This window comes from Dysidea avara, chromosome 4 (assembly GCF_963678975.1).
Source record: "Dysidea avara chromosome 4, odDysAvar1.4, whole genome shotgun sequence".
In the NCBI taxonomy this organism is placed as follows: Eukaryota; Metazoa; Porifera; class Demospongiae; order Dictyoceratida; family Dysideidae; genus Dysidea; species Dysidea avara.
In genome coordinates this window covers 13,749,734-13,777,019 of record NC_089275.1, presented here as the reverse complement: position 1 = coordinate 13,777,019, position 27,286 = coordinate 13,749,734, and the positions used below count along the sequence as shown (strand labels likewise).

General features: G+C 37.8%; 1 protein-coding gene and 1 pseudogene across 1 annotated transcript in view; both read left to right on the top strand.

Annotated features, from left to right (window-relative positions):
- The window catches only part of LOC136254357 (ankyrin homolog), a 49,057-nt gene that overhangs the window by 6,127 nt on the left and 15,644 nt on the right, over positions 1–27,286 (top strand). Inside the window, exons 3-6 of the mRNA XM_066047037.1 lie at positions 305–403; positions 4,777–4,875; positions 6,510–6,608; positions 10,721–10,819. Coding sequence (XP_065903109.1) covers positions 305–403; positions 4,777–4,875; positions 6,510–6,608; positions 10,721–10,819 — 396 coding nt within the window. The remainder of the gene's footprint in view (positions 1–304; positions 404–4,776; positions 4,876–6,509; positions 6,609–10,720; positions 10,820–27,286) is intronic.
- LOC136252706 (52 kDa repressor of the inhibitor of the protein kinase-like) lies at positions 22,074–23,677 on the top strand (annotated as a pseudogene).

Below are 27,286 nucleotides of genomic sequence, written 5' to 3'. Positions count from 1 at the left end.
CAGTGAGAGGGTTAAGTAGTGCCAAAATTGATATTAAAATTACTGTATGAGCTTAAACATTATTTTGAGTATTGAGTATACGTAGTGGTCAAGTTTGAATAGTTACCACATAAATACCATGGTGTGTAACCACATCTATTTAGAATATGTCTAAAAGGTCATAATATTATTCAGAGAATTAAAAGACTTTACTATGTGTGAAGTTGTTTTGTTGTTCACACATAACATATACTTGGTTATTTGAATGATCCAAATATGGTGTGTTATAATTGATGAAGATCATGTTACTTGTATATTATTACAGGACGGAAGGACTGCTTTACATCTTGCTGCTATGGAGGAACAAGTTCAAGCAATAGAAACATTGATCAGATTAGGAGCATATGTGAATGCACTTGATAGGGTTAGTTAGTATGTGTGTCAGTGATGAAATAAGTTGAAGTGTTAGTGTTACTAGTAAGAAACACAATTCAATGTAGTAAGACACAACTATCCTACTAGTGTGTTGGTGTGTAGTGTAGTAGAGGTGTGGTGTGGTGTGGTGTGGTGTGGTGTGAAGATCATATGATCCATACACTAGTTTATATTACACTATAGTCTGTTCGTATTCACTTAGTCCCTTATTTTCCCCTAAATATAACTCTTGTTACATGGGCCAGCTGTTAAATCATTTAGGATTGATGTAAAGCCATTTAAATATCAGAAATGTTTGTCAGTAAAGTGCTTTGATATATATGAACAAGAACAAGTGAGTGATCAGACTTTATAAATATCTCATACATTTAGGACAATTTAGGTGTGTGCACAAGAGTGAGAATACACCTTCGTCCAATACAAAACTATCGATAGTGAACACAATCAACACATGTACATGTTCACCTCTTTGATGTTACTAGTTTTAGTGGGTACCAGGTGTGTTGGAGTAGTACTGTTTATTGCATTGGCAAAATGATTGATAACTATTTGATTATATATAGTAGGTAAAGACACACAGGACACAAAATGCTGTATAGCTTACATAAGTAATATTTTGTACATTTTGAAGATACAAAGATGGTGTGTTGTTATTGATGAAATGATATCATGTGACTTGTAGCTTCATTGATTGTAGGCATGAGGTTCAGTACCTTGGGTATGAGAGTGTTGAGATGTGTACTGGTAATGAACCTTATCATGTTTTGAATACATAATTAATACTCATGCAAGGTGTTTTCATGCTCTTTTACCTGTTCATTTTAAAATGCTACAAATGATGAGAATGAAAAGTGTGCATTGTGCACTAATGAGAACGTCACCATATAATTCCATGTTGTTAGTTTAACAAAGCTTATGATAATATGCCAAAACCAGACAAAATCTGATCAAATTGAATACATATCTGACCATAATGCAATTTGTCCAGACACAGTGTCTCATCAAAGCACAAGGAGGGACCCTGAGGGAGCCTAAACACTAAGCTACGTATGTAGCATGTCTGTTGAGTGTATGAACAACAATAGTCACTTGGTTGATAGGAGATAGTATCAAACAGTACGGTAGTACTGTTTAAGTAGGGTTTGCAAAGTGACGCGCGCCGCCAAAAATACTATCCTTAAAAATCAGCTTAGAAACTTCTTACGTGACGAAAATCACCTTTACGGAATAATATTAGTCCATCTAACATCAAATGTAGCGTTAAAAACAAGAAAACACTTACTGGCGGCCAGATATAGAATTTTTAAAAAATCATCAAAACTCGAAATTTCGTCTCACTCACTCACTCACTCACTCACTCACTCACTGACCACAGTCGCAAGCCTAGAGCCCAAACGAAGCAGCGAACGGTCACCATTTTACGCCACAACAACAAACTCAATGGTGGGATGTGCCTTTTGGGGGTTCCAACGAGTGTGCGCCTTGTGCGCCTTGTCTTTTCTTTTATCTTCAATCAGGCTGCTTGTCTTCTTCATCCAACGAAACCATAACGAGGCATTAATTTTCCATATCAACACTTTCTTTAAGCAGCATAATAGACACCACGAAATTATTTAAGGCGCTTAGATTACGCTACTGTACGGCCCCCGACTGTATGGAGGTACCGGCCAGTACTCCACGATAGGTAACAAGGTCACGCCCATTCTTTACTCTACATATTATCGATCTATTGATCGTGACCACACCCTTTCTACGCTAGCTGTATTTGTGGCCACACACCCTCAATTTGGTAGGCTGATTCAGTCGAGATACTCTAGTCTAATAATCGATCGAAACCACGATGACCACACCCCTTTTTGGCACAAGCACATCTTCGCAAACTGACTAGAGATACTCTAATACAGCAGTCACCCTAATAAAACAGTCACATGTTTATAGCTAGCTGTATGCTGTAACAAAAAAACTAAACTAACTAGTATATAAATTTAAAAATGAAATAGGGTTTCAAGCTATAAAAAGTAGTGAAACAAGAGATGAACAATGGTAGCTATTACGGCATAACTCATTGTTAAATCCCTACTTGGCATGGTATAACAATTATTTTGTGTTCAATGCCAAAGTAGGGATTTAACACTGAGCTATGCCGTAATAGCTACCATTGTTCATCTCTTGTTTCACTATTTTTTATAGCTTGAAACCCTACTTCATTTTTAAATTTATAATTTTTAATATATTAGTAAATTCTTACAACCCAAGTGAGTGACCACAAATTTACAATTGCCAAACCTCTGGTGCTATGTAATCACAATACAGCTGCATCAAGGCATGTGACATAAATCCAGTATAACTGTTATGCTATAAAATTATAGTGAATACAGTAGACATCTACATGTTATGTCAATGTAGGCAACTGTCCGGCCAATTCTGGTTTGTAAAGACATTATGGTAGGCAACAGAAATTTCTTATCTTAAGCTGTGGTATAATCTGCTGAAAAGTTTGCTTATATCTGATTACTACTGTCGCTCTTCAAACACTTATTAAATTGGTCTGGTGACATTATGGCTAAATACCATTTCTATGGAATGTAGGGGTGTGTGCAGTATAGCTGTGGCAACAGTCATTTCCATAGATACTTAATATTTTATTATGCTACTGCTGGGACTATACATATAGCACAGCTGGCACAAGTGACAAGTTATTATACTCATTAGTCACTACTATTGTTCCTTAGCAACAGTGGCTCTCCATTACCAAACAAAGATAAAACCCACTAATACATGCATTTATACTGATTGCTCACTCACATAACATTTATACTAATTGTGTAGTGTAGTAGAGGTGTAGTGTGGTGTAAAGGATGATTTGACTCATACACTAGGGTATACTACACTGTGGTGTGAGTGCATGTACACCTAGTCCCTAAATAGTTACATGAGCCAGCTGCCAAACCTTTTAGGAGTTCTGAAAAGCCCTTTAAGTTTGTCAATAAAGTGCTTTGATATGTGTACGAACAAGTTAGTGATGTGATTGAGGCTTTATAAAAATATCCTATACATTTAGTATGGACAGCTCAGGCGTGCAAAACTATTGATAGTGAACACACATACATGTTCACTCTCTTTGATATTATTGGTTTTGGTGGGTGTCAGGAGTGTTGCAGTATTGCTGTTTATTGTATTTGCAAATTGCTTAAATAAATGTTCAATGTGCTGGGCAAAGCCACAAATTATTGACATACTTTGCATATGGTTATACATAATTTTGCAATCCTGTAAATTTCTTTTCAATACATTGCTGGTTTATAAACTATTACCATATTTATTTTGTTAATGCAGCACTTCAATAGTAGTCCTACTTAATTAACCCACTCACAGCCAAATTTGTAGAAGCTCCAATCTACTGTTTCTAAGCTGCTATAACTTACACACCATACCATATAATCCTATAAAACGACCTATCAATTTACTCGCTATAGAACAAGGAATTAGATTATGAAGTTGTTGTTTACACAAGAGCAACCACAAATCCATTATATAACTTTAAAGTACGAAAATTGATCTAAGTGAAACCAAATGTGAAATTTCACTAATTTACAGGCTAGCACTATTTGTAATAATACAATAAATATCACTAACCTGTTTATAATTTAAGCGATTATCACTAAGTCAGGTTTTCCAGCATTTGAGCAAGTGCACATGGGCATACAAGCACGAGGTCACTGTTTTGAGGCGTACATAAGTAGCAACATGCCACTCCAACCTATATAATTCCTCTCCTTACTGTTTCTCTTTATTAGCAGTGTTATTATCACATTGAAGAATCGTCTACAATGCTTGTTATTGACATTCCGAAAGTATGTAATTGCATCATCTAACCGTGCAATAGTGCGCGAGAGACCGGTTATCCTTGTTCCCATTCACGTAAGGGCATGCCTACTACAGGATAAGCACAGGAATTACTAAAATGGTCAACTGAAGTTTCAGAGCATTTAGAATGTGATGCTACGGGCGTTTATAATCGAAACCGCCATATGGCAGTTGTGGCAGTGAGAGGGTTAAGTAGTGCCAAAATTGATTTTAAAATTACTGTATGAGCTTAAACATTATTTTGAGTATTGAGTATACGTAGTGGTCAAGTTTGAATAGTTACCACACTAAATACTATGGTGTGTAACCACATCTATATAGAGTATGTCTAAAAGGTCATAATATTATTCAGAGAATTAAGAGACTTTGCAATGTGTACAAATGTTGAAGTTGATTTGTTGTTCACACATAACATATACTTGGTTATTTGAATGATCCAAATATGGTGTGTTATAATTGATGAAGTCATATCATGTTACTTGTATATTATTACAGGACGGAAAGACTGCTTTAAATCATGCTGTTAGACAGGGAAATGTTCAAGCAATAGAAACACTGATCAGATTAGGAGCAGATGTGAATGCACTTGATTGGGTTAGTTAGTATGTGTGTGATGAAATAAGTTGAAGTGTTAGTGTTACTAGTAAGAAACACAATTCAATGTAGTAAGGCACAACCATCCTACCAGTGTGTTAGTGTGTAGTGTAGTAGAGTTGCTGTGTGGTATGAAGGATCATGTGACCCATACACTAGTTTATACTACACTACAGTCATGCTCAACCAACCCCTAAATAACTTTAATTGTTACATGGGCCAGCTACCAAACTATTTAGGAATGCTTAAAAGCCCTCTAAGTTCAATAAAGTGCTTTATATGGGTAAGAACTAGCGAGTGATGTGATTGAGGCTTTATAAAAATATCCTATACATTTAGTATGGACAACTCAGGTGTGCAAAACTATTGATAGTGAACACACGTACTTGTTTACTCTCTTTGATATTATTGGTTTTGGTGGGTGTCAGGAGTGTTGCAGTATTGATGTTTATTGTATTTGCAAATTGCTTAAATAAATGTTCAATGTACTGAGCAAAGCCACAAATTATTGACATATTTTGTATATGGTTATTCATAATTTTGCAATCCTATAAATTTCTTTTCAATACATTGCTGGTTTATAAACTATTACCATATTTATTTCGTTAATGCAACACTTCAATAGTAGACCTACTTAACCCACTCACTGCCAAATTTGTAGAGGCTCCAATCTACTGTTTCTAAGCTGCTATAACTTACACACCATACCATATAATCCTATAAAACGATCTATCAATTTACTCGCTATAGAACAAGGAATTAGATTATGAAGTTGTTGTTTACACAAGAGCAACCACAAATCCATTATATAATGTTAAAGTACGAAAATTGATCTAAGTGAAACCAAACATGATATTTCACTAATTTACAGGCTAGCACTATTTATAGTAATACAATAAACATCACTAACCTGTTTATAATTGAAGCGATTATCACTAAGTCAGGTTTTCCAGCATTTGAGTAAGTGTGCATGGGCATACAAGCACGAGGTCACTTTTTCGAGGTGTACAAAAGTAGCAACACGCCACTCCACCCTATATAATCCCTCTCCTTACTGTTTTCTCTTTATTAGCAGTGCTATTATCATGTCGAAGAATCATCTACAATGATTGTTATTGACATTCCGAAAGTATGCGATTGCATCATCTAACCACGCAATAGTGCACGAGAGACCGGTTATCTTTGTTCCCATTCACTTAAGGGCATGCCTACTACAGGATAAGCACAGGAGCTACTAAAATGCTCAACTGAAGTTTCAGAGCATTTAGAATGTGATGCTACAGGCGTTTATAATCAAAACCGCCATATGGCGGTTGTGGCAGTGAGAGGGTTAAGTAGTGCCAAAATTGATATTAAAATTACTGTATGAGCTTAAACAATATTTTGAGTATTGAGTATACGTAGTGGTCACATTTGAATAGTTACCACACTAAAATACCATGGTGTGTAACAACATCTATATAGAGTATGTCTAAAAGGTCATAATATTATTCAGAGAATTAAGAGACTTTGCTATGTGTACAAATGTTGAAGTTGTTTTGTTGTTCACACATAACATATACTTGGTTATTTGAATGATCCAAATATGGTGTGTTATAATTGATGAAGATCACGTTACTTGTATATTAATACAGGGGAGAAGGACTGCTTTACATCATGCTGCTATTTGGAAACAAATTCAAGCAATAGAAACACTGATCAGATTAGGAGCAGATGTGAATGTACTTGATAAGGTTAGTTAGTATGTGTGTGATGAAATAAGTTGAAGTGTTAGTGTTACTAGTAATAAACACAATTCAATGTAGTAAGACACAACTATCCTACCAGTGTGTTGGTGTGTAGGGTGGTAGAAGTGTGGTGTGGTGTGAAGGATCATTTGATCCATACACTAGTTTATATTAAACTATAGTCTGTTCATGTTCACCTAGTCCCTTATTTCCCCCTAAATATAACTATTGTTACATGGGCCAGCTGTTAAATAATTTAGGATTGATGTAAAGCCATTTAAATGTCAGAAATGTTTGTCAGTAAAGTGCTGAACTTTCTAGCTGAACTTTCTATAGGGTATTCTGTTTGCAATTGAACTCTCTACAGGATTGTTTCTTTGTAGCTGATCTCTCTACAAGGTGACTTGTTTCTGGCTGATCTCTGGATGACTTGTTTCTAGCTGATCTCTCTACACGGTGACTTGTTTCTAGCTGAACTCTCTACAGGGTTATCTGTTTGTAATTGAACTCTCTACAGGATGGTTTCCTTGTAGCTGCTCTCTCTACGGGGTGACTTGTTTCTAGCTGATCTCTCTACAGGGTGAGCTTGTTTCTGACTGAACTCTCTACAGATGATTTGTTTGCAGCTGAACACTCTACATGGTGGTTTCTTTGTAGCTGAACTCTCTACAAGGTGATTTCTTCTAGCTGATCTCTCTACAGAGTGATCTGTTCGTAGCTGAACTTTCTACAGGGTGATTTATTTGCAGCTGAACTGTTTATATGATGGTTTCTTTGTAGCTGAGCTCTGTACAAGGTAACTTCTTCTAGCTGATCTCTCTATAGGGTGACTTGTTTGTAGCTGAACTATCTGCAGGGTGATTTGTTTGTAGTTGAACTCTCTACAAGGTGATCCTTCTAGCTGATCTCTCTACAGGATGACTTTTTCTAGGTGAACTCTCTACAGGGTGATCTGTTCATAGCTGCACTCTCTACAGGGTGATATATTTGCAGCTGAACTCTCTACATGGTGGTTTCTTTGTAACTAAACTCTCTATAAGGTGATGTCTTGTAGCTGATCTCTCTACTGGATGACTAGCTGATCTCTCTATAGAGTTATAACTTTCTCTATAGAGTTATAACATGTTTGTATAGCTGAACTCTTTACAGGGTGGTTTTTTGATTGGTTGCTGAACTCTTCAGCTACACAGTGACTTGTTTGTACTACAGAGTGACTTGTTTGTAGCTGAACTCTCTACAGAGTGACTTACTTGTAGCTGAACATTGTATAAAGTAACTTGTTTGTAGCTGATCTAGATGTAATCTCTACTGGGTAGCTTTTTTGTAGCTGAATCCTCTACGCAGTGACTTGTTTGTAGCTGAATTCTCTACAGAGTGACTTGTTGCCTCTACAAGGTGACTTGTTTATAGCTGAATTCTCTTCAGTGTGACTTACAATGTTCTGAATTTCTACAGCAACACATTTGTAGCTGAACTCTCTACAGGGTGACTTGCTTGTAGCTGAATTGTCTATAAGATTAACTGTTTGTAGCTGAACTCCCTACAGAATAATTTGCAATGTCATATAATTCTATAATGGAGTAAGCTATAAACGTAGCTGAATGCTCTATTAGGGTGACTGTTCTATTAGAGTATCTCGATCTCGCATATGCTACAAGTAGTTGGCTTTGAAATCATAACTCAGTGGTTTGTACTCCGATTCTTCTGTACTACTGCAAGGACTTTCTATGATAATTATTCCAGCTACACACTGATTTTCAGCTCACTGCTCTAAGCGGTTTGCCTGATAGGCATGAAAACTAATAGTTTTTTTATTCATAAAAATCGATCGCGTAATTGTGAGACAGGTTGGGTTTTGTGTCATATCTCGATGGCCTTTAACTCGATTCCTTTCAAACCACAAAAAGGCACTCCTACGATGGTTACTCCATCTACATAGCAATTTTCAGCTCATTCCTTCAAGTGGTTTACCCTGTGGGCGTGACAGACCTTATTTTACGCAAATAATCGGTCATAACTCCGTGAATGTTCATCGGATTCCTACCAAACTTGATACTGATGTTCGCCTTAATGAGCCCTTTAAGTGTGCCAAATTTCAGCCCGATTGGAGTACGCATTCATGTTTTATGGCGGATTTTGCAAAGTGTGCGAAAAGAAGATGTAGAAGAAGAAAAAAACGAAGAAAAAAAACCCAAAGTTTGGCCGTTTGTATCTCGGAAATGGCTGGAGCGATTTTCTTCAAATTTGGTATGTAGACTCCCATAACTGGCCAGCACTTCTGTAGCAAATGTGGTTCCAATCGGATAAGGGATCACAGAGCTACATAGGTGTGAAAATTGCATTTTCTTTCTTCCTGTAAATATACTCACGGTGTGGCGCGCTGGCTTCTTGGGCCGCACGACACACTATCGTGTGTCTTGATACATAATTTTGCAATCCTGTAAATTTCTTTTCAATACATTGCTGGTTTATAAACTATTACCATATTAACATGTTGGTTGCTGGGGGCCACCCCTGGGAATAGTGGCAACCACCACCATTTATAGAGGATTAAATTACACATATATGTGCTCATATATATATAATACATTTATTAGCCTAACTATCCACCCCTCCACCGCACCAAGCTCTACATTGCCTACTCTTTTTCCTAATGCTAATCACATAACATTTTCCCACAAAGCCAGTAGTGTACGTGACAATACACAAGTTCAACAATCATGCAGCACTTCAATAGTAGCCCTACTTAATAATTATCCCACTCACTGCCAAATTTGTAGAGGCTCCAATCTACTGTTTCTAAACTGCTATAACTTAAACATTACACCATATAATCCTATAAAACTATTTATCAATTTACTCGCTATAGAACAAGGAATTTGAATATGAAGTTTTTGTTTACACAAGAGCAACCACAAATCCATTATATAACTTTAAAGTACGAATATTGATCTGAGCGAAACTAAACGTGAAATTTCACTACCTTACAGGCTAGCACTGTTTATAATAACACAATAAACATCACTAACCAGTTTACAATTGAAGCAATTATCTGTAAGTCTGGTTTTCCAGCATTTGAACAAGTGCGCATGGGCATACAAGCACAAGGTCACTGTTTCAAGGTGTACAAAAGTAGCAACACGCCACTCCAACCTATATAATCCCTCTCCTTACTGTTTCTCTTTATTAGTAGTGCTATTATCATGCCGAAGAATCGTCTACAGTGCTTGTTATTGACGTTCCGAAAGTACGCGATTGCATCATCTAACCGCACAATACTGCACGAGAGACCGATTATCCTTGTTCCCGTTCACTTAAGGGTGTGCCCACTACAGGATAAGTGCAGGGGCTACTAAAATGCTCAACTGAAGTTACAGAGCGTTTAGAATGTGATATTATAGGTGTTTATAATCGAAACCGCCATATGGTGGTTGTGGCAGTGAGAGGGTTAAGTAGTGCCACAATTGATATTAAAATTATGAGCTTAAACTTTGTTTTTGAGTATTAAGTAGTGGTCAAGTTTGAATAGTTACCACACTAAATGCTTTGGTATTTAATGACATCTATATAGTATGTCTAAAAGGTAGAGGTGTGCGATTATCTAGATATATCCGATTATCGAGATATTGTGAGATTTATTGAGATAAGGATGACAAGTTTATTTATCTAGATAATAGTAAACTTCTGTAAATCACTTATATACCAAAGAATATCTGATGGTGTAGACACCTCCTCAGGGCTCCAACTCTCCTACCACTTGGAACCATTGTTAAAACTAACATTTTTCACTTTCTTATACTTTTCAAATTACAATTTGCTTACTTAACTGGTTAAAATATTGACAGTAAACTACAACAAATAATTTTTTCAATCATCAAGATATGTTAGATAATCGAGATACATTTAAAATAAATATCGAGATGTGTCTAAATTTGTCATCGCACACCTTTGCTAAAAGGTCATAATATTATTCAGAGAATTAAGAGATTTTGCTATGTGTACAAATGTTGAAGTTGATTTTTTGTTCACACATAACATATACTTGGTTATTTGAATGATCCAAAGATGTTGTGTTATAATTGATGAAGTCATATCATGTTACTTGCATATTATTACAGGAGGGAAGTACTGCTTTACATCATGCTGCTAGGTCGGGACAAGTTCAAGCAATAGAAACACTGATCAGATCAGGAGCAGATGTGAATGCACTTGATGAGGTTAGTTAGTATGTGTGTGATGAAATAAGTTGAAGTGTTAGTGTTACTAATAAGAAACACAATTCAATGTAGTAAGACACAACTGTCCTACTAGTGTGCTGGTGTGTAGTGTAGTGGAGGTGTGGTGTGGTGTGGTGTGAAGGATCATGTGATCCATACACTAGTTTATATTACACTATAGTGTGTTCCTATTCACCTAGTCCCTTATTTCCCCCTAAATAAACTCTTGTTACATGGGCCAGCTGTTAAATCATTTAGAATTGATGTAAAGCCATTTAAATGTCAGAAATGTTTGTCAGTAAAGTGCTTTGATATATAAGAACAAGTGAGTGATCAGACTTTATAAATATTTCATACATTTAGGACAATTTAGGTGTGTGCACAAGAGTGAAAATACACCTTTGTCCAATGCAAAACTATTAGTCTGGCAGAAAGCAGGGTGAAGTTTGCATAATGGTCTATAGTTTATTTTAATGCACTTTTGGATTATCCTGTACACATAAAACAATATTCCACCTGCTGGACAGGTGTCAGGCTTGGGCATTTTGTCATAGCAACAAAAGTTTAATTAACTGCATAGCAACCATACAAATTTTACAAAATAGCTTCTGTGGGTTTCAGTTTTACCCAAAATTGTTTGATAATCTGACCATTTAACAACTTTTAGGTGTTACAATTAATGTCAGAACAAAACTGAATGATTAAATAGTCCCATAAATCCCTGAAGACATCATTATGCATACCGTAGTTACGTATGTCTCAATAACCATCATAGGGCCTGTGGGCACAAACTACACCCTGTCACACAACAGGATGTATCTCGATAATGGAGAGAAGTATTTGCATCTGCTACTTGTATTATAAAGCCAATCAATTGCTTACTACCTTCTTATATTTTCAAAGCCATAGCACATTGGTACATAAAATTATGGGCGATTAAAGTTCAAAAAGTAGGTAACTTTTATGTGCCCACATGCCCTATATTCACAGGCCCAGTCACATTTGCTCTCTTCACGTTCTTTAGTTTTGTTATTGTAAAAAAAATGTTTGTTTCAGCTTAAGCCATACTATAATAGTTACCATTGCTGTTAGACTTGAGAGAATAAACACAGTTTTCTGGTAGGAAATTTAATTCCGGCCTTTTTCTTTCAATGCTTCTAAATCATTATGTTAGTATCTGGTGATAATGGTTTGCTTCTTTTTGGTATTGCTGGTGTGGAAAGGCTTGGTTACTACACCCTTTCTCCAGCTAAAGTCCATGAAGTGCAAACAATTTATCAGGTGCAGTATTACAAAATGTTCAAAATCTAACCATAACATCAGTGCTAAAAATAGAACTTGAGTTGAAATTAATGTACATGTATGTAGATCATCAAACATCAGCTAAAAAACTAGTACCTGCTATATACTTGCGGAAAATAGGAGTATGTCACAAAGTACTCACTATACAGCAAATAGTGTATGTGTGTTCTTCATCTACGCTTATTAAATGCCTTCTTCACACCTGTTCCACTATCATCTAATTTAGCAAGAAATATGGATGTTATGCCTTATTTGGGACATTATACGTATGTGGTATCCATGCAATAATACAATAAAACAGTAGCTTCCTTTTGTACTCCCCTATGTAAGTTAAGCCACCCTAAAATGTGGACACCATGATATCAGAATATTTGTCTAAGGTCCCATTGGTATTGAATATACATACAATTAAACCTCTGAGATTAGGACAACTTTCCAATAAGAACAGCATAGTGGGGCCTCAGTATAGTATTGTGAGAGCCTCTATCTATATTTAGCTATATTTTATATAGCTATACTATTTTGAATCTTCTGAGATCAGGACAACTTTCCAAAAAGAACAGTATAGTGGAGTCTTACGGTGTCCAGAATAGTGTTGTGAGAGCCTCTAGTAATGTTTTATATAAAATACACACACACGTATGTATAACTGTGTGCTACCTCTTAATCAATATTTTTTATGTACAGTAAATAGATCGTGACATGCCCCTTGTACTGAAGTTATGTCTGTTCTCAATCATTTCTGCTGAATCACTTCTGTCTATACCTTTTGTTATTTTCACTGAAATCACCAGCAAATCAACTTCTTTAAGGTACAGGGGTGTATGTTATTCTCTTACACTTGCATGTTGCTCCTCTTGCATGAGAATTTTGGTAACCTTACAATTAATTTTAGCATGCAAAAGAGAACTTTCAATGATATAAAGGTGCTATGTACCAGTATTTTTGTGACCAAATTTGCAAGAAAGGTCATCCACACACCAAATTTTACCACTTTAATGATTCATAACTTAATTTAAAATTGAAATAAGTTATTGATTGAAATTTTGTCAGCTGTGAGCCATAACAGAGCATTGGAGGAAGAAAATTTCACATCTGTTTGAAACAAACAATTGTATGTGGAAGATGCAAATCCAGCCTTTAACGGCATCCATTACATAAATAAAATTAAACTTAGAAGTCTTTCCTGCTGCCACCTATTTGCTCCACTAATGTTTTCGTAAATTGGCATCTATCAACAGCATTGTGGTCAGCAATAGCATGCCATATGAATACGTGTGGCACACAGTGTGTTGGGTACAAATTTGGTTCTACAAATAATTCATAATAATGCATGCTAAATGTACTGTTTGTACAGTATTTTCACATGTATGTATATTGCATATACATATACAGCCGGTGTTCTATGAAACGCAGTGGTAGACAGGGACAGTGCTCGGCTACAACAAATCCATGACAGTCAAGCTGCAAAAAGGGTGCATGTAGTGGCACTACAACTGTATCATTCAGAGTTAGCTATAAAAGTAAAGAGTATCTAATCCAAAACAGCCAAGCTGTAAAAAAAGTGTGCGGCCCTCAAAAAGGCTATGGTGAAAAAAGATGTGAAATCCAAGGTGGCGGCCAAGAAATGGCTGTGATGGTAGGTTAATGGTAAAAATTTTAATAACGACAATTCAGGTGAATTTTTGTGCCGCTTGGTCTTGGCAAAAAATTCACCTAAATTGCCGTTATTAAATTTTTTACCATTAACCTACCATCACAGCCATTTCTTGGCCGCCACCTTGGATTTCACATCTTTTTTCACCATAGCCTTTTTGGGGGCCACACACTTTTTTTACAGCTTGGCTGTTTTGGATTAGATTTTACTTCTTTTTGTATTTGTATACCCCAAAGCCAGCCATAGGCCGGCTTTGGGACTTTTTTAACCTGTCTTTTTTTCTTTACCACAGGAAGAAGAAAAGATGAAGCAGATGTACTTTAAATATTTCTGATTTTATCAGTAAATGTACAAATTATATATATAATACATATCAAGACACACAGTAGTGTGTCGTGTGGCCCAAGAAGCCGGTGCGCCACACCGTGAGTATATTTACAGGAAGAAAGTAAACGCGATTTTCACACCTTTGTAGCTCCGTGATTCCTTATCCGATTGAAACCAAAGTTGCTACAGAAGTGCCGGCTAGGTAGGGCAGTCCACATTCCAAATTTGAAGAAAATCGCTCAAGCCATTTCCGAGATACGAACGGCCAAACTTTGGGGTTTTTTTCTTCGTTTTTTTCTTCTTCTACATCTTCTTTTCGCACACTTTGCAAAATCCGCCATAAAACATGAATGCGTACTTCAATTGGGCTGAAATTTGGCACACTTAAAGGGCTCATTAAGGCGAACCTCAGTACCAAGTTTGGTAGGAATCCGATGATCATTCACGGAGTTATGACCGATTATTTGCGTAAAATAAGATCGAAGGTCTGTCACGCCACAGGGTAAACCGCTTGAAGGAATGATCTGAAAATTGCTATGTAGATGGAGTAACCATCGTAGGAGTGCCTTTTTGTGGTTTGAAAGGAATCGAGTTAAAGGCCATCGAGATATGACACAAAACCCAACCTGTCTCACAATTACGCGATCGATTTTTATGAATAAAAAAACTATTAGTTTTCATGCCTATCAGGCAAACCGCTTAGAGCAGTGAGCTGAAAATCAGTGTGTAGCTGGAATAATTATCATAGAAAGTCCTTTCAGTAGTACAGAAGAATCGGAGTACAAACCACTGAGTTATGATTTCAAAGTCAACTACTTGTAGCATATGCGAGATCGAGATACTCTAATAGAACAGTCACCCTAATAGAGCATTCAGCTACGTTTATAGCTTACTCCATTATAGAATTATATGACATTGCAAATTATTCTGTAGGGAGTTCAGCTACAAACAGTTAATCTTATAGACAATTCAGCTACAAGCAAGTCACCCTGTAGAGAGTTCAGCTACAAATGTGTTGCTGTAGAAATTCAGAACATTGTAAGTCACACTGAAGAGAATTCAGCTATAAACAAGTCACCTTGTAGAGGCAACAAGTCACTCTGTAGAGAATTCAGCTACAAACAAGTCACTGCGTAGAGGATTCAGCTACAAAAAAGCTACCCAGTAGAGAGTACATCTAGATCAGCTACAAACAAGTTACTTTATACAATGTTCAGCTACAAGTAAGTCACTCTGTAGAGAGTTCAGCTACAAACAAGTCACTCTGTAGTACAAACAAGTCACTGTGTAGCTGAAGAGTTCAGCAACCAATCAAAAAACCACCCTGTAAAGAGTTCAGCTATACAAACATGTTATAACTCTATAGAGAAAGTTATAACTCTATAGAGAGATCAGCTAGTCATCCAGTAGAGAGATCAGCTACAAGACATCACCTTATAGAGAGTTTAGTTACAAAGAAACCACCATGTAGAGAGTTCAGCTGCAAATATATCACCCTGTAGAGAGTGCAGCTATGAACAGATCACCCTGTAGAGAGTTCACCTAGAAAAAGTCATCCTGTAGAGAGATCAGCTAGAAGGATCACCTTGTAGAGAGTTCAACTACAAACAAATCACCCTGCAGATAGTTCAGCTACAAACAAGTCACCCTATAGAGAGATCAGCTAGAAGAAGTTACCTTGTACAGAGCTCAGCTACAAAGAAACCATCATATAAACAGTTCAGCTGCAAATAAATCACCCTGTAGAAAGTTCAGCTACGAACAGATCACTCTGTAGAGAGATCAGCTAGAAGAAATCACCCTGTAGAGAGTTCAGCTACAAAGAAACCACCATGTAGAGTGTTCAGCTGCAAACAAATCATCTGTAGAGAGTTCAGTCAGAAACAAGCTCACCCTGTAGAGAGATCAGCTAGAAACAAGTCACCCCGTAGAGAGAGCAGCTACAAGGAAACCATCCTGTAGAGAGTTCAATTACAAACAGATAACCCTGTAGAGAGTTCAGCTAGAAACAAGTCACCGTGTAGAGAGATCAGCTAGAAACAAGTCATCCAGAGATCAGCTAGGAACAAGTCACCTTGTAGAGAGATCAGCTACAAAGAAACCATCCTGTAGAGAGTTCAATTGCAAACAGAATACCCTATAGAAAGTTCAGCTAGAAACAAGTCACCGTGTAGAGAGATCAGCTATAAACAAGTCATCCAGAAATCAGCTATAAACAAGTCATCCAGAGATCAGCTAGAAACAATTCATCCTGTAGAGAGATCAGCTAGAAACAAGTCACCCTGTGGAGAGATCAGCTGGAAACAAGTCACCCTGTGGAGAGATCAGCTGGAAACAAGTCACCCTGTAGAGAGATCAGCTACAAAGAAACCATCTTGTAGAGAGTTTAATTACAAACAAATAACCCTCTATAGAGTTCAACTAGAAACAGTCACCGTGTAGAGAGATCAGCTAGAAACAAGTCATCCAGAGATCAGCTAGAAACAAGTCATCCAGAGATCAGCTAGAAACAAGTCACCCTGTAGAGAGATCAGCTACAAAGAAACCATCCTGTAGAGAGTTCAATCGCAAACAGAAATCCCTATAGAGAATTCAGCTAGAAACAAGTTACCGTGTAGAGAGATCAGCTAGAAACAAGTCATCCAGAGATCAGCAGAAACAAGTCACCCTGTAGAGAGATCAGCTACAAAGAAACCATCCTGTAGAGAGTTCAATCGCAAACAGAAATCCCTATAGAGAGTTCAGCTAGAAACAAGCTACCGTGTAGAGAGATCAGCTAGAAACAAGTCATCCAGAGATCAGCTAGAAACAAGTCACCCTGTAGAGAGATCAGCTAGAGACAAGTCACCCTGTAGAGAGATCAGCTACAAAGAAACCATCTTGTAAAGAGTTCAGCTACAGTACAATCAAGTTACACTATAGAGAGATCAGCTAGAAACAAATCATCTTGTAGAGAGTTCAGTTGCAAACAAATCACCTGTAGAGAGTTCAGCTTAAACGAGTCATCTTGTAGAGAGTTCAGCTACAAAGAAATCACTATTTAGAGAGTTCAGCTGCGAACAAATCACCCTGTAAAGAGTTCAGCTAGAAACAAATCATCCTGTAGAGAGTTTAGCTAGAAACAAATCACCCTGAAAGAGTTCGTTTACAAACAACGAGAGTTTCAGCTACAGTTCAGTTATGTAAGAAGTCATCTTATTAACTACAGTATGTGATAATCATCATTCAATGATAATATACAAATATGTCATCAGACAAAAGCTATACATACAATTACTTCCTTTCTTCCACAATTCCTTATAAGTTAAAAGGAAGCAGCATCAAAGCCATATGGCCAGCTTTGTGACTTGCAATACAAAAAGAAGTGATATCTAAACCAAAACAGCCAAGCTGTAAAAAAAGAGTGCGGCCCTCAAGGTGAAAAAAGATGTGAAATCCAAGGTGGCGGCCAAGAAATGGCTGTGCTGGTAGGTTAATGGCAAAAATTTTAATTACGACAATTCAGGTGAATTTGGTGCCAAATCCTAGTGGAGGAGGCAACACAAATTCACCTGAATTGTCGTAATTAAAATTTTTGCCATTAACCTACCATCACAGCCATTTCTTGGCCGCCACCTTGGATTTCACATCTTTTTTCACCTTGGGGGCCGCACTCTTTTTTTACAGCTTGGCTGTTTTGGTTTAGATATTTATTACAGAACTCTCCATGGTGGTTTCTTTGTAACTGAATTCTCTACAAGGTGACTTCTTCTAACTGATCTTTCTAGAGGGTGATTTGTTTGTAACTGAACTCTCTGCAAGTAATTTGTTTGCAGCTGAACTCTCTACATGATGGTTTCTTTTGTAGCTGAACTCTCTACAAGGTAACTTCTTCTAGCTGATCTCTCTACAGGGAGATTTGTTTGTAGCTGACCTCTCTACAGGGTGATTTTTTTTTGTAGCTGAACTTTCTACATACAAAGTGACTTGTTCTAGCTGGTCTCTCTACAGGATGACTTGTTTCTAGCTGATCTCTCTGCAGGGTGACTTGTTTCTAGCTGAACTCTACCGGGTGATCTGTTCATAGCTGAACTCTCTACAGGATGATTTGTTTACAGCTGAACTATCTACATGGTGGTTTCTTTGCAGCTGAATTCTCTACAAGGTGACTTCTTCTAGCTGAACTCTCTATAGGGCGATCTTCTCGTAGCTGAACTCTCTGCAGGGCGATTTGTTTGCAGCTGAACTTTCTACATGATGGTTTGTTCATAGCTAAACACTCTACAAGGTAACCTCTTCTAGCTGATCTCTTTACAGGATAACTTGTTTCTAGCTGAACTCTCTACAGGGTGATTTGTTGGTAGCTAAACTCTCTACAATTCGATTTGTTTGCAGCTGAACTCTCTACATGGTGGTTTCTTTGTAGCTGAACTCTCTACAAGGTAGCTTCTTCTAGCTGATCTCTCTACAGGATGACTTGTTTCTAGCTGAACTCTCTACAGGGTGATCCTTTCGTAGCTGAACTCACTACAGGGTGATTTGTTTGCAGCTGAACTCTCTACATGATGGTTTGTTTGTAGCTGAACTCTCTACAAGGTAACTTCTTCTAGTTGATTTCTCTACAGGGTGACTTGCAATTGTTTCTAGCTGATCTCTCTACAGGGTGATTTGTTTGTAGCTGAACTCTGTACAGTTTGATTTGTTTGCAGCTGAACTTTCTACATGGTTGTTTCTTTGTAGCTGAACTCTCTACAAGGTAACTTCTTCTAGTTGATCTCTCTACAGGATAACTTGTTTCTAGCTGAACTCTCGACAGGATGATCTGTTCATAGCTGAATTCTCTACATGGTAGTTTCTTTGTAGCTAAACTCTTTACAAGGTGACTTCTTCTAGCTGATCTCCTTCTAGGGTGATTTGTTTGTAGCTGAACTATCTGCAGGGTGATTTGAACTCTCTACAAGGTGATGTTTTCTAGTTGATCTCTCTACTCAGTCTGGATGACTTGTTTCTAGCTGAACTCTCTACAGTGTGATCTGTTAGGTTTCTACTTGATCTCTCTATACTTATATCTTGTTTGTACAGCTGAACTCTTTTACATGGTGGTTTTTGATTGGTTGCTGAACTCTCTCTCCACGGTGACTTGTTTGTACTGCAGAGTGACTTGTTTGTAGCTGAACTCTCTACAGAGTGACTTACTTGTAGCTGAACATTGCATAAAGTAGCTTGTTTGTAGCTGATCTAGATGAACTCTCTACTAGGTAGCTTTTTTGTAGCTAAACCCTTTACGTAGTGACTTGTTTGTAGCTAAATTCTCTACAGAGTGACTTGTTGTAGCTGAACTCTCTACAAGGTGACTTGTTTATAGTTGAATTCTCTTCAGTGTGACTTATAATGTTCTGAATCTCTACAGCAACATATTTGTAGCTGAACTCTCTACAGGATGACTTGCTTGTAGCTGAATTTTCTATAAGATTAACTGTTTGTAGCTGAACTCCCTACAGAATAACTTGCAATGCCATATAATTCTATAATGGAGTAAGTTATAAACGTAGCTGAATGCTTTATTAGGGTGACTGTTCTATTAGAGTATCTCGATCTCGCATATGCTAAACGTAGTTGGCTTTGGAATCATAACTCAGTGGTTTGTAATCCGATTTTTCTGTACTACTGCAAGGACTTTCTATGATGATTATTCCAGTTACACACCGATTTTCAGCTCACTGCTCTAAGCGGTTTGCCTAGTAGACGTGAAAACTAATAGTTTTTTTATTCATAAAAATCGATCGCGTAATTGTGATACAGGTTGGGTTTTGTGTCATATCTCAATGGCCTTTAACTGGATTCCTTTCAAACCACAAAAAAGGCACTCCTACGATAGTTACTCCATCTACATAGCAATTTTCAGCTCATTCCTTCAAGTGGTTTACCCTGTGGGCGTGACAGACCTTATTTTACGCAAATAATCGGTCATAACTCCGTGAATGTTCATCGGATTCCTACCAAACTTGGTACTGCGATTCGCCTTAATGAGCCCTTTAAGTGTGCCAAATTTCAGCCCGATCCAAGCACGCATTCGTGTTTTATTGCGGATTTTGCAAAGTGTGCGAAAAGAAGAAGTAGAAGAAAAAAACGAAGAAAAAAAACCCTAACTTTGGCCGCTCGTATCGCAAATGGCTGGAGCGATTTTCTTCAAATTTGGTATGTGGATTCCCCTACCTAGCCGGCATTTCTGTAGCAACTTTGATTTCAATAGGATAAGGAATCACAGAGCTACAAAGGTGTGAAAATCGCATTTACTTTCTTCCTGTAAGTATACTCACGGTGTGGCGAGCCGGCTTCTTGGGCCGCACGACACACTACCGTGTGTCTTGATTGGTCTAGCTGAAATTTAATCATTGGAGCAATTTTGTGGTTGCTTATTTTGATTTACTTCATAGTCGGCTATATTCTGTCTGCAGTTTGGCTATTTTGGCATGGATACCATCATTTACTACTTTACATGTGCTCTGTTCAAGGCAGAAAGTCAAGCTAATGTTTAAAACACAACTTACAGGCCCGTAGCCAAGGGGGGTTCGGACGAACTGCCCTTTAAAAATTAGGTCCACTTAAAACTTCTTACTTCAATCACTATTCGCTAAACAAATCGGTGCGGATAGCACAGGGCCGTCTTCTCATGGCATTTCAACTAATTATGAGTTTGAGTAAATTCGATTGTGGGTTTAGATTAATGCGGTTTTGAGGATTTCACTGTGGTCAAAGTGTCACCGTCGTGCTTAGTTAGCTACTAAGCGTGCTAAGTTACTAAGCATGCTGTGTGATTCTTCAGTATGGGCAGAGTAGCGCAAAAGGAATGTGAACGGAAGCGCTCAGCTTCATCCTGCCAGAGATTAGACAAGCTTTTTACGAAGCTGAGACGAAAGGATGAAGGTGCAGGCAAGCCGGAGGGTCCAGGCGAGGCTAGTAGAGCAGAGGTAATCGAAATCGATTCCGACTCTGAGCAGCAACGCGAGTCTAGCAATTCAGCTGTAACATCGTCCAGTACTCAATCTACAGGTAAGTAGCATGCATGCCTAGGGCCTCGATCTTAACCTTTGGCAGTAGCTATGCTAGTAGCTACTGAATTAGTGATGTTGAAGTAATTTGCATGCTGTACAATGATGCATGTTCAATGCAGGTACACTGTTTTCTTTTATTTCAGGCGAAGAAGAGGTCTCCTTGGCTCCAGATTATGAAGTAGTAAGTAGCTCACATAGTTCAACAACCTCTCCTTCATCTGAAATCCCAGTTGTGGAGCCTGCAACCAGCATGCTACAATCCGATGCACCGACAGAGCTAGTTTCTATTGAGCTACTGCTAGATGTTGGTGAGATCTATGCAAATGCTAAGTCACCTGCAAAGTTTACTAAGATAATACAGTCACTATCAGCTGCACAGAAGTACAGGTTACTCACACACCACAAAAAGCCAGCAAGAAACCACACATTTCCTACACAGTTTCTTGGCGGTTGTAACCGCAGCTTTCGGTATGACTGGCTTGTAGAAAACCCATGGTTGGTATACAGTGAGCATGCTGATGGCATGTTCTGTATTGTTTGTGCAATTTTCTGCAATGATTCCAGTAAAGGCTATTTAGTTAGTAAGCCATTTCGTATATGGAACAAAAAGAGCGAGAAAACCAAAGAACATGTCAGCTTACTGTACCACCAGAAATGCATGGAATTAGCAGACAATTTCAAGCACACAGTAGAAAACCCAGATGCCACAATTACTGCACAGTATGATGCACACAGAGCTGCAAACATCAAGCACAATCGGTCAATTCTGAAATCCTTGGCTAGCGCAGTATTGTTCTGCACTAGGCAATACATTGCATTGCGAGGAGATTCAGAAAACCTTGATACAGCTGGCAATCTTGGTAATTTTCTTGCATTACTAAAGCTATTAGCAAATCATGATGCTATCTTGAGAGACCACTTGGAAGCACCTGCTATGCGAAATGCCACCTACATTTCACTCCAAACTCAAAATGATTTGATTGATGTTTTGGGTGAGCAGATTTTTGCTGGCATAGTAGGGGACATCAATGCTTCACCACTTTATTCAGTGCTTTGTGACGAGGTTACTTCCCATAATCAGGAGTATCTGTCAGTGTGTATCAGGTTTATAGACCAGAGGAAAGAAATTCGGGAAGAGTTTTTAGCATTTCTACCTTTAGAAAGGATCACAGGTGAGGCCATTTCACAGGTTGTCCTAAAATTTTTGCGCGACAGTGGAATTCCTTCATCTAACATGCGTGGCCAAGGATATGATGGTGCGAGTAATATGTCTCTGGTGCTGTAGGTGTCCAGGCACGCATTAAACAAGTGGCCCCTTTAGCCACATATGTGCACTGCAGTGGTCATTGTCTTAATCTTGTTATTAGCAAAAGTTGTAGGTTACCGCAAATAAGAAATGTTCTAGATTGCATGCAAAGCTGTTGCCGATTTTTTCTCAACAGTCCAAAGCGAATTGGTGTCCTGCAACTTGTTGTTAGGCATAATGTGGTGGATGAGACACGAAGAAAGCCTTTACTAGATCTCTGCAAAACTAGATGGGCAGAACGACAGAGTGCGTATCAGCACTTTTATCAAGCTTTTGTGTTTATTGCAGAGGCCCTAGAGCTGATTGGTTATAAGCGACACTTAGATAGGTATGGTGATACGTATGCAGATTGGGATACAGCATCCTGCAGTGATGCACAACAAATGCTAGCTAGTATTACGAACTTTGAGTTCATTGTGGTATTTCTTACTGTGTACCAATATCTATCTCACTTAGCTGGTATCACAGTAAAGCTGCAGAAGCGTGCCCTAGATATAATAGAAGCACATGAGCAGATTGTTGAAGTGTCAAAGGTTTACAAAGATGAGAGGCAGAAAGTAGATAATGGCTTTGGCAAAATCTTTGCTCAAGCAAGTAGAATGGCTGAAACAGTTGGTAGTACTGTTAAAATGCCACGCATAGTTTCTAGGCAACAGCATCGTAGCAATGCTACAGCTACTACTCCTCAGGAATATTTCCAGAGGAATGTTGCAGTTCCTTTTCTTGACCACATCATTGCATTCATTGAGCAGCAATTCTCTGACTCATCATTTACTGCTATCATGCTTTTAGGCCTTGTTCCATCTGTTTTTTGTTCAAAGCCTGTAAATCTTGATTCAGCTGTTAGCCAGTACAGCACTGATCTTCCATCTCCTGAATTGTTCCATATGGAACTAAAGCGATGGAAGGGTCGCTACATTGCAATAAAAGCTGATGACAGGCCATCATCAGCTGCAGAAGCCATTAAAGAATGTGACAGGGATATGTTCCCAAACATCTATGTCTTAATGCAGATTGCTTGCACAATTCCTGTGACATCTTGTGAATGCGAAAGAAGTGCCAGTGGTTTGAGGCGGCTGAACAATTTCACAAGAGCGTCAATGGGAAAAGATCGGCTTTCATTTCTTGCACTTCTGCACATTCACTATGACACTGCAATTGATTTAGATAAGGTAGTAGATAGTTTTGCTAGACGTCATCCCCGAAGACTTGAACTTGAATCAATCCTATAATTTAAGTAACTTTACAATTACTGTACACACAAATTCGTGTATACTTTCTTATCTAATAGCTATTTACATATTTTGTGTAATGCACAATTGTATTGTAGCTATTTATTATTTCTATGAAATTTGAAGTACGTATTGTGGCTATAACTACTCCTTTATGACTATATATTGTAAAATAGTTAGCCATATGCAGTATAAGTTATATATAGAAAATAGTCAGAAAATGCCACCAGTTTTAATCTCCAGACTCCAATTTTCAAAAATTTTCTGGGGGGGGAAGGCCCCCAGACCCCCCTAGATTGGGTGTGCTTCGCACACCCAGTCTCAGTACCTTTATTAATCATCATGCAAGTAAAGGTCCACTTTTGGTCAAAAAGAACCCCCCTTTCAAAATCCCTGGCTACGGGCCTGACTTATACAATTACTTATTATCTAAAACCATTTAGTTGATGAGATTACATTAATTTAACTACTATAAATTTACTTTATCGCTCAGCATAAAAATACTATATAGTGAATTTGCCCTTTCCGGTCACCTGCCTTATGAAGGAGTTGGTTGCATTAAACATGTTAATGTCACTGTGTACACAAATGACACAGTTAGGAGACTGTTATACAATGGTTAGTTAAATCAGGTGACCTTATTATACAGTGATCCATTTAGACAGGTTTTACTGTATAGTTCAATATTAGAAGTATTGTGCAATCGCAAATGCAGTAAAATACCTACAGTAAAGCAAACAGACATAACATGGAATTTAACCAAAAGAATCTAATAAAACTTGGTGTGTAACTTTGACCCATGATGCACTGTCTTTGTGCCAATTTTGAAGAAATTTGAAAAGAGTGGGTTAACATTTTAATTTCTTTGATACTTTAGCATGGAGTGACCAAAATACTAGAATTTCCTGAGGTAATATCCCAATTTACCCAATGCTGACAGAGGTCCAGCAGGTGGTTTTGAGTAGTCCATAGCATGGAGAAATATTTTGTGACATAAAATAAACTATAGACCACATTGCAAGGTTCAGCCAAAAAAGCCCCTTCTTCTGCCGGACTATATTGATAGTGAACACAATCAACACATGTACATGTTCACCTCTTTGATGTTACTAGTTTTGGTGGGTGCCAGGCGTGTTGGAGAAGTACTGTTTATTGCATTGGCAAAATGCTTGATAACTGTTTTATGTATATATATAGTAGGTAAACACAAAATACTGTATAGCTTACATAAGTAATATTTTGTACATTTTGAAGATACAAAGATGGTGTGTTGTTATTGATGAAATGATATCATGTGACTTGTAGCTTCATTGATTGTAGGCATGAGGTTCAATACCTTGGGTATGAGAGTGTTGAGATGTGTACTGGTAATGAACCTTATCATGTTTTGAATACATAATTAATACTCATGCAGATGTTTTCATGCTCTTTTACCTGTTCGTTTTAAAATGCTACATATGATGAGAATGAAAAGCGTGCATTGTGTACTAGTGAGAACCTCAACATACAATTCCATGTTGTTAGTTTAACAAAGCTTATGATAATATGCCAAAACCAGTGATTAAATTGCATAAATATCTGACCATAATGCAATTTGTCCAGACACAGTGTCTCATCAAAGCACAAGGAGGGACCCTGAGCGAGCCTAAACACTAAGCTACGTATGTAGCATGTCTGTTGATTGTATGAACAACAACAGTCACTTGGTTGCTAGGTGATAGTATACATTCTTACAACCCAAGTGAGTGACCACAAATTTACAATTGCCAAACCTCTGGTGTAATGTAATCGCAGTACAGCTGCATCAAGGCATGTGACATAAATCTAGTATAACTGTTATGCTATAAAATTGAACACAGTAGACATGTACATGTTCAGTCAATGTAGGCAACTGTCCGGCCAATTCTGGTTTGTAAGGATATTGTGGCAGGCAACAGAAATTTCTTATCTTAAGCTGTGGTATAATCTACTTAAAAAGTTTGCTTGTATCTGATTACTACTGTCGCTCTTCATTCACTTATTGAATTGCTCTGGTGACATTATGACTAATTACCATTTCTATGGAATGTAGGGGTGTGTGCAGTATAGCTGTGGCAACAGCCATTTCCATAGATACTTAATATTTTATTATGCTACTGCTGGAACTATACATATAGCACAGCTAGCACAAGTGACAGGTTATTATACTCATTAGTCACTGCTACTGTTCCTTAGCAACAGTGGCTCTTCATTACCAAACAAAGATAAAACCCACTAATATGTGCATTTATACTGATTGCTCGCGCACATAACATTTATACTAATTGTGTAGTGTAGTAGAGGTGTAATGTGGTATAAAGGATGATTTGACTCATACACTAGGTTATACTACACTATGGTGTGAGTGCATGTACACCTAGTCCCTAAATAGTTACATGAACCAGCTGCCAAACCTTTTAGGAGTTCTGAAAAGCCCTTCAAGTTTGTCAATAAAGTGCTTTGATATGAGTACGAACAAGTGAGTGATGTGATTGAGGCTTTATAAAAATGTGACCCGGTCTGCGAAAAGGGCTCTTATAGCCTTTCCAATTGCATATATATGGTAACCCATAACTTGACTGGTGAATATGGTACAAGCCTACAATTTGGTCACTCAACAACCCTAACCTGGCAGTAGCTGTGGGTGTAATTACATGGTGATAGCGTTAGTAGATTAGGAGTTACGATTAGCCAAACATGGATAATTGGAAAGGCTATAAGAGCCCTTTTCGCAGACCGGGTCACAAATATCCTATATATTTAGTATAGGTGTGCAAAACTATTGATAGTGAACACAAGTACATGTTCACTCTCTTTGATATTATTGGTTTTGGTGGGAGTCAGGAGTGTTGCAGTATTGCTGTTTATTGTATTTGCAAATTGCTTAAATAAATGTTCAATGTGCTGGGCAAAGCCACAAATTATTGACAAATTTTGTATATGGTTATATATAATTTTGCAATCCTGTAAATTTCTTTTCAATACATTGCTGGTTTATAAACTATTACCATATTTATTTTGTTAACGCAGCACTTCAATAGTAGCCCTACTTAACCCACTCGCTGCCAAATTTGTAGAGGCTCCAATCTACTGTTTCTAAGCTGCTATAACTTACACACCATACCATATCATACAGTACAATAGTAACTGTATAGTAGGGACCACAAAGGAGTAGGCGTGGCCCCCAAAATAATATCACCAAAAATCAGCCTTAATCTTCCCTTACGACGATGAGGCAGTATTGGTGAGGTAAAACTAAGCCCAAACGAGCTTTCAGATCGACTCGAAATGCTTTCAACAAGTTGCTACGGAATTTAAAAAAAATTTTATTCAACGGAATTTTCTACTGACTGAGTAACTGACTGACTGACTGACTGACTGATGCCTTCAGACAAGCGTAACTTGATAACGGCTAAGGCTACAGGCTTGATTTTTTCACTATTCGACGTCGCTTCAGCCCGACAGGTGCCTTTTGGCATACCGCAGTATGTACAATGCATTCTTCATGGACTTACCAGTGTCCTCCTTTGTGTCCCATTCATCTTTACTGACAGGGAAAGGTGTCGATTTGGCGCGAGCACGTGATGGCTT